This window comes from Lagopus muta, chromosome 12 (assembly GCF_023343835.1).
Source record: "Lagopus muta isolate bLagMut1 chromosome 12, bLagMut1 primary, whole genome shotgun sequence".
Taxonomy (NCBI): Eukaryota; Metazoa; Chordata; class Aves; order Galliformes; family Phasianidae; genus Lagopus; species Lagopus muta.
In genome coordinates this window covers 11,316,115-11,330,718 of record NC_064444.1, presented here as the reverse complement: position 1 = coordinate 11,330,718, position 14,604 = coordinate 11,316,115, and the positions used below count along the sequence as shown (strand labels likewise).

The 14,604-nt window shown below is 40.9% G+C and overlaps 1 protein-coding gene across 3 annotated transcripts in view; it reads left to right on the top strand.

Moving 5' to 3' along the window:
- URI1 (URI1 prefoldin like chaperone) overlaps window positions 1-9,299 on the top strand; it is a 39,654-nt gene extending 30,355 nt beyond the window's left edge. Inside the window, exons 7-11 of one of the 3 annotated variants that reach the window (XM_048958407.1) lie at window positions 2,629-2,809; window positions 3,372-3,639; window positions 4,255-4,403; window positions 6,048-6,306; window positions 8,486-9,299. In XM_048958407.1, the coding sequence (XP_048814364.1) occupies window positions 2,629-2,809; window positions 3,372-3,639; window positions 4,255-4,403; window positions 6,048-6,306; window positions 8,486-8,674 (1,046 nt within the window). In that variant the 3' untranslated portion in view covers window positions 8,675-9,299. The remainder of the gene's footprint in view (window positions 1-2,628; window positions 2,810-3,371; window positions 3,640-4,254; window positions 4,404-6,047; window positions 6,307-8,485) is intronic. The other 2 variants (XM_048958409.1, XM_048958408.1) reach the window with 2 other exon arrangements.
- The last annotated feature ends 5,305 nt before the right edge of the window (window positions 9,300-14,604 follow it).

The following is a 14,604-nucleotide window of genomic DNA, read 5'->3' as shown; positions in this document are numbered from 1 at the left end:
GTGTCAGAGAAGAGTGAGGTTCCAGCAGAAGTTCCTCTGCCTGCAACTTGGAAAGTGGATGAGCAGTGTCAGCAGGGAGGGCAGAAGCACTGATGGAGGGTGAGACAAACGGGTTGGGTAATCCTTGTCATCCACGGGCATTTTGTGGCTGCTGGTGAAAAAGATGTGAGAACAATCTCGGTGTGCAGGCATTGCTGATGCACCAAAGCAGACACTTCCTGAAGATTTCTGGAGAGGGCACTGGGAGGCACAGATAGTTGTGATGAGGAACTGGATGATTTCTGTGCTAGCTGAAGTGGTGCTTGATAGAAAAGACTCAGGCAAAGCGGAGGAAGAAGTATTTCCACAGTCTGAAAATAGCTTTCGTTGGACATTTTGAGAAGGAGCAGTAGTTTGAGGTTTGCAGGTGGCCAAACTGGGCTGTTCATTGTTACATTTTCCTGGAATAAATCACTGTTCTGTATATGCTGCAACTGGCTGAAGGCACATCTCTGCTCTGGTACATGTTGTTGCAAAACAGAAAATGCTCTAGGAAGTGCAGCCATTGTAACTTGCCCTGAGTGTTACTGCAGCAGCATGCTGTGGGTGCCTGTGGATGCTGTTTCACCTTCATGTAGCTTTTCATTGTATCCTAAATTTCCATCAATATTGTTCTCTGAAATCATCTTTGTTTTGTCTCAAGATGTAGCAAGTGTGTACTTCTTCTGTTAGCACGATCTTTACTGAGATGGTGAGAGATGGCCTAAAAGAACAATTTATGGATTATTTTGAGGCAAGGCTGGGCTTCATCAGCCTGTATCTCTGATGAGGACAAAAACAAGTATCTCAAGCATCTCATTAGTGTATTACTGACTGTTCTGTGGGATTCTGCTTTTTTAGTTAGCATATGAAGTTACTGGTAGCGTTTTGTAGTAACAGCAGTGAATGAGCACAGTGTGTAGTGGAGCAGCAAGTGGGTATCTCTGTTGTCTTTGAGCTCTGACCTGGTTTCCTAACTGGCAGAATTTTTGTCAGAATTAGAAGGGAAGAGTACTGCTATGTCAAAGCACAGTGATCAGGAAGCCATGCAGTTACCTTAGTGGTCGAATTAGTGGTTAGTGTTGAAGTGGAACAGAAAGAAACTGGGAGGGCACAACCTGAATATCAAGTTGAAATAGATTGTTAAATAATCCTTCCAAATTTTATTTGTTAATTTTGTAATTATACCAGTTGTAATTTCACAAGCCAGATTGATTACTTAGCTTATCTCAATTTATATTTAAATCTCAATGGAATACATTTCAACCTTTTCTTAATGACACAGTGAAAAATGCTGTCCTGTGGAAGAGTAGTGGTCACGCTTTCCAACATGACTTACAGTCACCTGTTTGCTTTTTCGTGTTGCTGCTGAATTTGTATTTATCTCAGGATTAAAGTACAAATGGACATATTTGAATAAGGATATCTTCAAACTGTGAGTTCGTAAAATTAATCAAGGCCACATAATTGGTTAATAAAAAGATAACTTCAAATTTTAAGGATGCTGAGTCATGAAGACACTGTGTTACTGTTGATGAGAAGCAAAAGCAGCGTTCCATAAAGACTCCCAGAGAGACGATGTTGGGCATATGTGGCAGTGGCAGAAGAGGAAGGTTTGGCTCTCCTGAATGGGGGGTTGGGAGCTGCTGATGTACTGGGGGGGGAGAATGCCCTCCAAACCTGCATGGCACCAGGCAGGGGAGCAGGCAGTGCTCCAGAGGCAAGGGGGATTCAGGAAGCAGTGCTGTCCTTCAGACAGACATTAAAGCATTGGTGTCTTCAGTCTGTTTGATCCCTGTGTGCTAGACGGTGTGCAAACAGGAGGAAGTATTCCCCATCCTCAGTGCGTGCGTGGTTTGTCCAGGTAGCAAAGCTTTTAAGTGCCCTCAAAAACTTGTCTGTGACTATTGTTTACTCACAGGAATGTGTCTCAGGTCACTTCTGAGGCTTTAAGGTGGCTTATATGTATTATTTTTGAAAGACAAACTTTTGTGCAGTTTTCAAAGTGGACCTTCTTCACTAAAACTATTTGTACTGGCTACGTTTTGATCAGATTACTCTGAGATCATTTGTGATGGTTTTCATTGTAAATAATAATAATAAAAAAAAAGCAACCCAAAACAGAAGACTCTTTAAATATATGACTTTGTCCAAAATGAGCTAAAGTACAAACGAGGTTTGTTTTCTCAGTTAATAAACTGTGCTATTAATGGGGCTATGAGCAAATGTCACATTGACATGCTGTTATCTATCAGATCAAATCAAGGCATGAGAGGTTAAAAAAAAAAAGAGAGAAAAAAAGCACCATCTGAACAACAGTGTAATAAAAATGTCATAAGATCAGTGTCTCCTGCTTTGTAAATAAACATCTGTGCTTTGCCTTGGTATTTCTGTAACATCCGGAGACTATTATCCTGTGATGGTGCTCTGGTTCATTGGCAGTGTCACTTAAACAGTTAAACAATAATTTGAAATGGAAAATGTTCCACCCAGTATCCCTTAATTCCTTTGTGTTTTGTTTTTTCCCAGTTCATTTCTATTATTTATTTGTTCATTTATTATTTGTTTCAATTGTATTAATATCTTTTTTTTTTTTTTTTTGTTACACAGGCAAATATAGAACAGCTCATAAACCTCATTCAAAACCAAAAGTATCAGATGCTTTTGAGGTAGATTTCCTGGCAAATGGAAGGGACACGAAATCAGTGGGTCGCTTTCAATCAGAGGAGGAGCTGTGGGCCCGCTTGGAAGAGCTTGAGAGACAAGAAGAGATACTTGGTGAACTTGACAGGTATAGCAGCACATTCAGGTTTGGAGTTCACAAAGTTACAAGATGTGTTTGTACACAGAAGATCTGTTTGTAAGTACAAGTATGTGACCAGAAAGATGTTATTAAAATTGTAGTAGGTAGAAGATGGGTGGAATGTGAACAAAGCATGTACTGCAAGGCCAAAGGTTTGCCTCTGTGCAACTGTTCCCATCCAGCACTGTAGGACTTTTTATTTGAGAAGATGGAAGAGGGGGAAAGTAAAATCCATTTCCCCCAGGCTAAGAAAATCCTTCGTTTACAACGTAGGAGTTAAACATTTAATGTTTAATGGCATCCTTAGATCTGTTCTCTTCCTAAAGCAATACATATGTCATTAGCCAGAATGCCACATTTTTAGTTTGTCCAGTTGATGTGGAAAGGATTTGGACATCTTTACTGAGTATGAATAAGGTTCCACAGTCTGGCTGAAAATGTAGTACCTGGGAAAAGAGAAGTGCAGGCTTGTTGGCTGCTTTGTATGCCTGTGTCTCTCAAGAGTAAGAGTTACCTTACTTGGTTCACTTAAATGTTTCTTGTTTCATAGGATGCCTGATACAGTTGAGACAAATGGAGAAGATACAACCTCCTCGGAAGAGGAAAAGGAGGATAAGAGAATGGATCTCAATGGAACATACAGAGCAGAAGACTGTATTACTCAGGGCAACTTCCAGAAAGAAGTAACAAATTCAGACTTGTTTGTTCGCCATGTTAATGGCTCTACGTATTACCACAGTGATGATGAAGATGATGCAGATGTTGGAGATAGCTCTGTTCCAACTATTTTTTTCTCTCATACTGTTGAGCCTAAAAGGGTTTGTACATAAATACTTACATGTTTCTGTGAAGAGATTTTGTAAAACACATATAGCATATGTGTTACCTTGCGTTATGTAGATAAGGTAGAGAGGTAACTGTATGTGAAATTTATTTAGATGGATTTCAACCTTTAAAAAACACCATTTAAATTTGATAAATGTGGCAGTAAAAGTGGTGTTAAAATGTAAACTGTACTGGTTTCAGGCAGATGTAAAATGTGGTATCCTATGTATAAGTTTTTAAAATGACTTTACTTAACATGAATTCAACTATTAAAAAGCTCAAGCAAGTTGTCATAGGCTATATGCAAAATCCATGCTCATAAGTGCAGTGACATTCTTTAGCCTGGTACAAGTGGTAAGGTGTAAACAGTTCCTTACTGTGAACATTACTCTGTGCATTTGTTTAACTTAGCTGTTCTTTGTAGTCCTCAACTGCTTGCACAGGAGAATGTCAAAACTCACAGAATCATGGAATTGCTCAGGTTGGAAAAGACCTTAAAGATCATCAAGTTCATCTGCAACCTAAGCAAACTACCCTAACTCAATTGATCCTCAGCCTGGTGATTGTTCATCTCATGGTCTAGACTGTCATTTGTGTTCAATTTTCAGGTAAGAATAAACACGGGAAAAAATACTACTTTGAAATTCAGTGAAAAGAAAGAAGAGGCCAAGCGTAAAAGGAAGAACAGCAATGGCAATGGCCATGGCCATGCAACTCCAGAACTGCCTAACATCAAAACCCCAGCAGACATTTACCGGTACGTAATTTATGGTATTAGCAGTGAGCTTTCCTTGTGGCAGCACTTCTCTTTTCATTTCAGTTCACCTATTGCATGGAAGTGAGCCTACTATTACCTGAAAAAATGCAGCTGGAACTGAATTTACTACTCATGAATGAAAGCTTGTGGCTTCTGTGTGGTTGCAATGCTTTTGTATCCATTAAACATTTCTTGGCTTGAATTTTCTTTTCAGCTATCAGTTTGGTCACTTCTTTTGGAGCTTCTGAAAGTTAGTCCAGTTTGCCACTACGTATCACCTGCATAAAGTAATATAGCAGTTTGTTATGTGTTATCATCAGTCCCTTGTCATTTGCTTCTGCGTTTGTTTTCAAACATAATCGACCAGGTCTGTCGCTTCCTTTACTCCTCTCATCCACCTAATAGGTGTTTCTTTTTATTTCTTCCTTCCACTATCTTCAAATTGTACTGTGGTCTTCTGTTTACATAGTTTCTCTTGCTGTCTTCCTGCCTAACTTCAGTCTGTTCCTGGCTCTCTCCTCTTCTAAAAAAAAAAAGTGCTCTGCAATCTAATGTGTGCACTTAGAGAGCTCTACAAATAACTGAGCTTAGACTGTATGAAGTCTAAACCAAGATTAAGGGAGAATTAAAGCAGGTATTTAGGTCTTTAAAAATGAACATGGATACCTGTTAGTTGGCTGAAAAAGTGTCAGTGAAAGCCACTGTTTTTGTGTCAAGCACTTACCTATCTTAAAAAAAAAAAAAAAAAAGTATGAAGTCTAAGAAGTTAAAAACTCATCCAATAATAACTGGGGCTGAAGATGAGGTAGAGGATTCTTCCATGGTGCTCTCCCTCAGCTCTGCTAAGGAGCTGTATTGTCTATAGAAGCAAGCAAGTGTTCCCAAGAGTATGTGCTGAATAAAGCTGTTAAGAAACAAGTAAAACCCTTAAGACTCATCCAGTCATTGGGCTCCTCCTTCATGAGCTTGATAAAATTGGCTCTGTCTTCTAATGCCACTTGTTCTGCTCCACCCACCCTTGACTTCTTCAAGTCATAGAGATGGAGTATAAACTGTAGGAGGAGGCCTCTTTATCAGTTACAGTCTGTTAGTACTTGAAAAGTGTCCTCGTGTTGATCTGATCTTAAAAGCTGATTTTTATTTTTTTATTTTTTAATGGAAAGCAGAAGATTATGGCACTTGTCAAGAAAAAGCTCCATGCATTCCATGTGCGAGTGAATGTTTCAAGTATTTGTTTCTGTATTCTACGTTTGACAAGGACTTCGTTCTGGAATCTCTCTCGCTCTGACCTTCTGCTTCTCTTTACAAACACGGCCCTGAAAATTGCTTAGTTTACCTTTTTTCCAACTTTTCTAACCCACGCTACTTCGTTTTCTGTAACACTTTGCAAAGAGCTTTGTGTTTTCTGCTGGAAGGTGCACCAACTTAATGCTTCAATAACAGGCGTAGCAGTGTTTGCTCTGCAGAATTGGTTCTTGTACGTCGGTAAATAAAATGCCTCCAAAGGTACAGTATTGTAATTCTACAGTGAAAAAGTTGGAAAAGCACATCATAATTAATTTGTACAAAAGACAAAGGAAGATCACTGTAAATTTGTCATCTGATCCTGAAATGGTTTATTAAAGCTAACATTTTCCTTTATAGAGTCTTTGTTGATGTTGTGAATGGAGAATATGTCCCTCGTAAATCAATTTTGAAGTCTCGAAGCAGAGAGAATAGTGTTTGTAGCGATACCAGTGAGAACAGTGCTGCTGAGTTTGATGACAGACGAGGAGTTCAGAGGAGTATTAGCTGTGATGAAGCTACTCAGAGTGACAACAGCGAAGGCATACTGGAGGAAGAGGAGGAGGCGGGGCAGCAGCAGCAACCAAAAAAGCTTCCTCCCTCTTCAGGGACAACTGAGGTACAGTTTTTAATTAATTATTGATTGTTGGCAGGGATAAAACAGAAAAATCCAAAGAATATAGTTGCTTACACCATCAGTTTGTTTGATTTCTTTAAAATGATATTCTAACTCCTACCTAGTTGTGCTTCCTGAGGACGTTATCAGATGACAGGATTTTGTCATAAACAGTGTAGAGGCAGAGGGCAGGAAACGAGGCAGTTGGCTTCCCTCTGACCTCAAACTCTCCTGTAAAGGTCCAGCAAAGTAGTTATATGCTGGTGTGCCCTTGATCGGGCCATCCTGAAAATTTCCCTTCGGTGTGTACAGTTGGCTTAAAAAAAAAATAGTAATAAAAGACAACCTCAGCTGTGTAGCTGGTGAGTGGGAAGGGATGACTCCTTGTAACCCGGTGTTCTGCCAATATTCTGCTTGTCCTATTCCATACCAGGGTCAGCAGTGATCCAAAACACCTGCTTCCATGCTTCTGGAAAGTTCAGTACTCAATCATAAAGGAACGAGACTGTACTGCATAAGGGAAATGATACAGTTGCACAGCGGCTGAATGAATACAAGGATTACATATAGCTGCTTGTCTGAAATCCATGACGGAAGGATATTCATCGCTCTTATTTTGTGAAAAGTTAGCCCTAAGCTAAGAGTCCATTGCATGTTCAGTAGTGCCCAACGCAATGGACAAGGTCACTGGAAACACCTTTTTGAGAAGAAATATTTTCTACAAGAAATATATTTCTCATAAAATCTATTACTTATCATTGCTTTTCATACGAAGAGCTACAGATGAATTCAGGTGGAAGATGCATGGTTGAACATTCTTCCATGGAGTTAGCACTTCACATTGCAAATTTAATGGACCACATTTGCTACATTTTTTTAAAACATCCACATGCATTGTTGATATATTTTTATAATCCATATTGTGAGGGCAGTCTGATCATTCTTAGAATATAATCTGTATTCTTTCAATAACTGAACAAAGCACTCCTGTTGAAGTACATGCCTTTGTAAGTGCTGTTGTTTTTCTTTTGGTTATTTTTGGGGGCTGTTTGAAATACTTTATTTCTCCATTACCATTTGCCACACATAAAGTTTTTTTTTTCCTTTTTGTTTCCAATTTTGCCATGATCTTCTTAGTTTGTGTTTTGCTTGCTTTTTTTTTTTTTTTTTTTTTTTAAATGAACACGTTTTTAGAAGAATGTAATTGTGTACAGGCATGGCTCTAGGCATAGTTTGGCTACTGGAGCAGAAAACAAACAAAAAAAAAAGCTTTTTTTTCTTCAGGTCCTGCAAGAAAAGAATGGCTGGTTTGTTTTGCTTTGTTTTTCTTGGTAACTGAGTTATGAATAAGCAAAACTAAGCATAGTTAATAAATCTGGTGTGCATTCTTTCATGCCCAGCATGGTCATCCAACCTTGGATGTAAACTGCTTCCCTTGTCCTTAGGCATTCTGAATTGTGTTTTCACTCCATACTATGATGGTCTGTTCCAAAATAGGCTTATGAAAAATAGTTCTGAGTTGCTCTTTTTTTCAGATGTTTTCCACGAGTCCCAGCCATTTCTTAGTTAAGTAAAAATAGTCATATGAATTATCACATTTAAACATGAAATGTTTATTGGACCTTTTGTAGAGAGGGATGGTTGGAAGCAAGTTTGCTCTTCTCTTAAGTATAAATTGCTTTGACTGTTTTTTGATCATATTTGGTAAGGAGGAAGAAAAAATATATGCTTGCCAATTTGTATGCAGTGTGTTAGCTTGATGCAATTAGAAGGTATTAAGTCATAAAATATGACGTTTGATGGAAATGCTGACATACTCCAACTTTACAAAATCTCCATTTGTTATCCAAAATGAAACTATATATTACATCAGCTGTGTTATTTCTTGAGCATGTGTCAGCGAGGAAGGAAATTTTTAGATCATTTATGCAGTCGGATTGAGATTAAGTAGTACTTTTAAGACGTTGTCTTTCATTCAGTCATCCTTGAATGTGCTGTATTTTGAGGTTAATTACAACTTGGTTACTTATGCAAGGAACAATCATTGATTTAAAGATATTTCTTTACTTTTGATTAAAAGAAATAACAATCCTAATCAGGCTAATATAGGGTAATGACCTTATGGGCATAGCTTCACATTTGCATTTTATTAGCTCATTTTGAGTATTCTGTTCTGTTACAGGCGTTTTCTGGAACTGTCATAGAGAAGGAGCCTTTGTCTCCCTCCCTGATACCACACCCAGTCATTGCTCACCCTGTGCTGCCTACCATTCTGGAGCAGAAATCGGAGGAAGTTTTGTCCAGAGCATTGCAAGAACCTACAAAGAGGATATCAAAATTCAAAGCTGCCAGAATGCAGCAGACTAACTAGGCCTGGCCTCCATGCCCAACTTGGAGCACCGATGTCCACCTCCACGTTTGTCGAGATGATGTACAGCCAAATGCATTACACCTAGCTAGTGCAAAGGGTCTCCTGTGTTGATTTGGCGCTGTTTATCTTTCAAACTTCTGTTGGCGACGTTTAAAAACAGTTTGGTGTTTGAACAGTTAAATATTCATCTTCTGTTGATTTCCCTGTATGCTGTCAGCACCTTTGTGTATGTTTGCCTTATGATAGCAGCACTCGGGTTATTTTTCAAAAAATGTTCCTTACATACATTGTTTTTGTGTTTAAACCTAAATACAGGCAGTTTTGTGCCAGCTGTGATGTTCTGCATACCATATGGACCGTTTTAAGGAAACCTTCACATTTCAAATGGATTCAACAATTATATTGCATTACTTGCTTTAGCATTTTAAGACACACTTGTATTCCCATTGCTGTAGGTTTTGCAACTAGGTGTCTGCTAAAAGTTTTTTTTTTTTTTCTTCTATCAAACCTCTCTGATATCTCCCTGTACAGATCTATAAAACACTGGGTTCACGTACATTGCAGGGAAGTTTCTTTGATGGAAAAGGGTATTTTGTAAGATTAAATTTTCAGTAAAAAAGCTGTGAAAGTTGTGCGTTTTCTGTTCTAGTATAATTTGGAAACAGCACAGGAAGGTTTTTATTTTGAATGCGCATTTCCAACTTGGAGTGCTTGCAACCACTCGAATATAAAAGCAGCCCGTTCTCTTCTGCCATTGTTTTTTAACCTCCCATTAATGAATGTCCATGGAAACTGAATGCTCTTAAGGAGAGAAGCATAAACTCAGACCGTGATTACAAAACCTCCCAGTTCTTTTATATATGCAGAAAACATTGTAATTGTTTTGGGAATGGCCGGAGGCAGTGAGCACTAAGGAAGAATGTCTCAGTCCTTCGACTTTGTTTCAGAAGAAGCAGTGCCACACCACTTGGGGTACAGTTTTGTGCCCAGTTTTCTGGTCTGTGAGTGGTCCTTCCTGACATCCCTCCCTCGTGCTGACATAACTTTTTTAGGGGCCACTCCTTGAATGATAGATAATAGGAGCTGGGCTTCAGAAACAAATTACTTGTTTTCTTGTGTTGATGGGTTTTTGTTGCTGTTGTTTTCGATGGCTGTGCATGTTTGTTTGAAGCTAGTGAATTGCCTGGTCTTTGGCAGCATGTTTGTGTCAGCACAGTGATGGGTGCAGTGCACTGAGCGAGGACAAGATGGTGTGGAGAGATGGAGAAACTTCCAGTGATGCTGGGAGCTGACATCATCAAACCTGTCTGAAAGTGAGGCAGAAAGACATACAAGGTGTAAGAAGGAATTTGCTCTTGCTACAGCTCTGTGACTTTGGGAACATGCAGCCTTGGAACCCCCAGTGTCTGCTCCTCTATACCTGTGAGCAAGATATCTCCTAGTGCTGTTCCTCGCTTGCCCTAATATAACCGAGCCTTGTGCTTATGGTCTCCTGCTCGGCAGCAGCGATGACAGCGAGGCACAGCTCCCATCTCTTACCCACCGAAAGCAGGAGGCTGCATGGCCCCGGGGTGCAGGATCACGTTGCACTGACTGCAGGAGGCACCCGGGGTCGGTGCCTGGCTCCTGTGGCCTGCTGCTAGGAGGGGAGCGGGCGCTGCTTTAGGCAGCTTCTAGAATCATGTTGGAAGTGTTAATGATTAACTTGATTCATGCTCAAATGTGGATTTTTTTTTTTTTAAAGCATATTGCATTAGTACTAAAATAAGCCATCAATGCCAGTCCACCCTCTATTCACGGCTAAATATTTAAAGGAGGTTATTTATAGCTTCTTTAATGAATTCTTGGCTAAACAAAATGAAATTATGTCCTAGAAAAGTAGAAGCTATTTTGTAACCAGAACAGTGCAACTGTAAAATATAGTGCCATGAATATGTATTTTAAATAACAAGGGGTTGAGATCCAAGACTACCAGACATGGGTAATTAGAGGGAAAAGGAGAGAAAGAAAGGGAGAGAGAAGGGGAAAAAAAAAACCAAAAACCCTTTCAAAAGATTTATTTAGATATCTTCTGAAATACTCCCCACTTGTAGTTCCTTGAACAAAACCAAATGCCCCTTGTTGCTATAGATCAGTTTCAAATCAAAATTAATTCTTTGTTTGTTTTCTTTTTTTTTTTTTTTCCCCTCCCCTTTTTCACATCCCCGCTCACGGGAAAAAGTAGAATAATTGCACCTTGGGTTTTAATGAATTATGGCCTCGGATCAGGGAAGCATCCTTACTCAGGAATGCACTTTGGCATATGTTCACGTCTCAAAGATTTTGCGGAGAAGAATGGATTTAACCACATGCTTAAAACTGAGCACATGAGTGTTTTCCCTAATAGGGAGCCTGGATGTGTCTGCCCTTTTTGCAGTATGTCTGATTGTCAGAGGGTTTGTGGACTGGAATGATCCGTCCTATTCAGTCTCTTCACTTGGACCTTACGCTTCGATTTGCTGTGTGTCACCCATAAGAAGATGAAACAGAGTTGTGGGATCATTAAGGTTGGAAAAGACCTCTGAGGTCATTTTGTCCAACCATCCACCTACCACCAATATTGTCCTTTAAACCGTGTCCCTAAGTACCACATGTGCACATTTCTGGAACCTCCAGGGATACTGACTCCACCACCTCCCTGGGCAGCCTCTACCAATGCTTGCCATTCTTTCAGAGAAGACATTTTTCCTACTATCTAAATCTTAGGAATATATAAATAGCTATAGGATTTCTGTAGAACGTTTGCAAATGCTGAACAAAAAATGTAACGTGGGTAACAATCTCCCAAAGCAGGAGAGCAAGCATAAAAAATGAGAAGATCCATCTTGGCAAGGACTGAAAATTGGCTTTTTGTGCCACACAGAAGCCAACAAGTCAACGCGGGTGGCCACCAACGCATGGAGGACATGAGCTGCCTTAAACTCACTGCCAAGAATCTGAGGCACGTACGGTTCTTGGTAGTAAATGAATGTCAGTAGGAGTGTCTTTTTTCACCAATGCTGGAGTTAAGAGATTTTTCTCACTCTAATAGTATTAACTGTACAGTCAAATTGATTCCTGGGTGCCCTGAGTGGCTTTTCCAGCTTTGTGCTGTGTGCGGTGCTGCCCGTGCTCCCAGCGTGGGGCAGAGAAGGGTTTGGGGTGCTCGTGCTGCTCCACGTGAGGATCTTCACACCTGCAGCTGTAGGGACAGGGTTGGGGCTGCAGTGTTTGTACTGTGGCAGCTGTGCTTGCACGCACCGCCCCATCCCCAACTGATTGCATCAGTTAAGCACCACAAATCACCTGCTCCGTTTTCAGCCACATTAAAAGGCAAAATACTCGCCCAATCCTCCTAATTGGCCACAAGTAAGCTGGGCACCTGTTTGCATGCAGCGAGGGGCTCACGTGGGGAGGTTCCCCTGAAGCAGAGGCTGGAGAAGGTGTGGGGCAGCAGAGCCACGTAGTACCAGTGCAGAGGTAAGCTGGCTTTGCATGCCTCTCCCCTGTAAGACTAGTTGCACTTAGCACTTTTCATTGCTCACTTAGAGCATCTAAAGCAGCAGATTTTTGTATGTTTCAAGAGTGTCTAAAACAGCTGTTTTAGCTGTTCATTTTAACAAAGTGATTTATGTTGCAAAAAATGAGCTGGGATTAAAAGAAATCAGATGTGTGTATTTGGTATGCAATATTTTTGTATTACAAATAGCTCCATTCTAACCCACATTAACCCCATGATATGTGAATTTTGCCAACTCCCGCTGAGTCTTTTAAATCAAATCCAGTAAATCACTCTGAGTGTTCTAATTTCTAAACAAACTAGTCTTCCAATAGAAGTACTTTAACACTGTATTGCAAATTAGACAACCTAAGATAAATGGAACATCTTTGTTGATTATGGAGTTTAATTGATCAAAAGTGCCCGATAGAAAGTATCTGTTACAAATCCTACAGGATCACGTTTGCTGCTCTTGAGTGGCACTTCCCTGGGCCTTTAAAATATACATTATTATCCAGCAAAACCGAATTCTTTTGTTGTTGTTCACTTTGCGAAACACAAAAATCTGTCATGGGTGGAACAAGTTTGTGCAGCTCTTCCTGCAGCCCCGGGCACTGTCTGGACGGGTGCACAGAGCCTGGTGCTGTGTGGCAGGAGCAGGGCTCGCCCGGGCTGGGTGTGCAAGCAGGCGTGTGAAGCATGCGGGCGTGCAAGCGTGTGGCCGTGCACCAGGGCCCTGCTGCCGCTCTGTAATTAATTCTGCGTGCCGGTAGGTAGCAGTGCTGAGCAAAAGCAGCAACGGAAAGCTGCCAGTCAGTGATTATAATTTATTATTCATTTCTGTTATAGGTGGGGTGTGCAGACAGTTACAGTAATAATTACCAAGACTAGAGTGTTTCCTAGGCAACCGTTTTTTTTCCTTCATTCATGCTGTTGCAGAGAGTATGCCTGTAAAGCATGACATTGCTGTATTCGGAGGTTTGTTGCCCTCCTGCTGCTCCAGGTTTGAGGTTAGTTACAGCATCATAAGGTGCTCTCAAGCATAAAAAGCTCAGGCTGGGATTAAAGCACACAGGGAACACTGTCACTAAGTCTTCCCTTCTACTGTTTCACTTTTAAGTAACAAGGTTATAAAAATGCAAATGCCAGCTCGGTGTTGTTAATAACTAATATCGGTGAGAATTCCTCCAAGTTGTAAAACATGTTTTGTAAACAAACCCAGACCCGAGTGGGGTAGCTGCCTGCCTTGTACAAAGACCTGGTGGAAATACAGTGTGCAGAAAGGGGACTTGCAGCTTGATCAAACCTTCCAGTGTTCAGCATCGTAAATCAATAGGAGCTGAGGAGAGCTGGTGGTGGTTGTTTATCCCCTCTATGGTAATGGCTGGAGGGGAGGAGGGTCTGTGTCCCTCCTGGAGGAGCAGGAGCAATCCCTGACATGGTGGCAGAGCAACAGAAACCACATCTATTGCCTGGGGTCTATGCAAGGAACATATTGCCCTGCCTGGCAGGCTTAGTAGAGTGCTCGTTTTCAGAAACTTAGATCAAGTGTTGTGCAAGGGTGAAATGGCATTTTCCATCCTCGTGTTCTGCAAAGCGAGGGAGTTCACGATGCAGTGTGGCACTGGGACGTGGAATTCTTACTCACTAGCATTTTGAAGTGAGATGCTAAAGTGTAATTGCATCTGGAAAGATGGTCATCTGCCAGCGGTGTGCTGGTGGGGACGAGCAGCTCAGGGCAGCGCCTGGCCTGGGCCCTGGGAAGACCTGCGCCTGCCTTCTCCCAGGCCTGAGCTGTGCCTGACAGCGAGCAGTGCTGTAGCAAGTGCCATCAGTGCGCAAATCCCAAATATTCTCCGGCCCCAGAGGGGACCTGAGGTGGGATAAGTTGCAGTGTGGTGTGTTTGGGCAGTGGGTGTGGGGCTCAGGGCCGGAGGAGGCCTTGCCCACATGGGGCTCTGCAGCACTTGGGTCCTCGTCGTTGCAAATTATTTATGCTAATTCCCTCAGATTTGGGTTTAAGTTTTAAAGAAAGCTTCAAGTTGCCTCAAAATAGCTTAGTAATTATTTTAATAACTTGTATGAGCAGGAACAATACCCACAGTGTCAATTCTGGCTTTCAAAATGTTTTTTTCGACTGTTCTGAGGAAAGGAACAGCGAACAGTTCAACAGCTTAAATACAAGTGAGTGGATCTCCAGAGATTAATCTGTCTGGTGTTCCTCAGGTAAAGACTTCTGCACAATTTAACAAAGGAAATAATTTTCCTATTTTTATAATGCATGTCTCTCAGTGGTATAAATTACTAAAACCACGCTGCTTATCCTCAGTAATGTTATAGATGCAGATAATTTACTGTGTATCACGTTATCAGTTCATTAAAGAGATGCAATAAAATCATTATTTACTAAGAA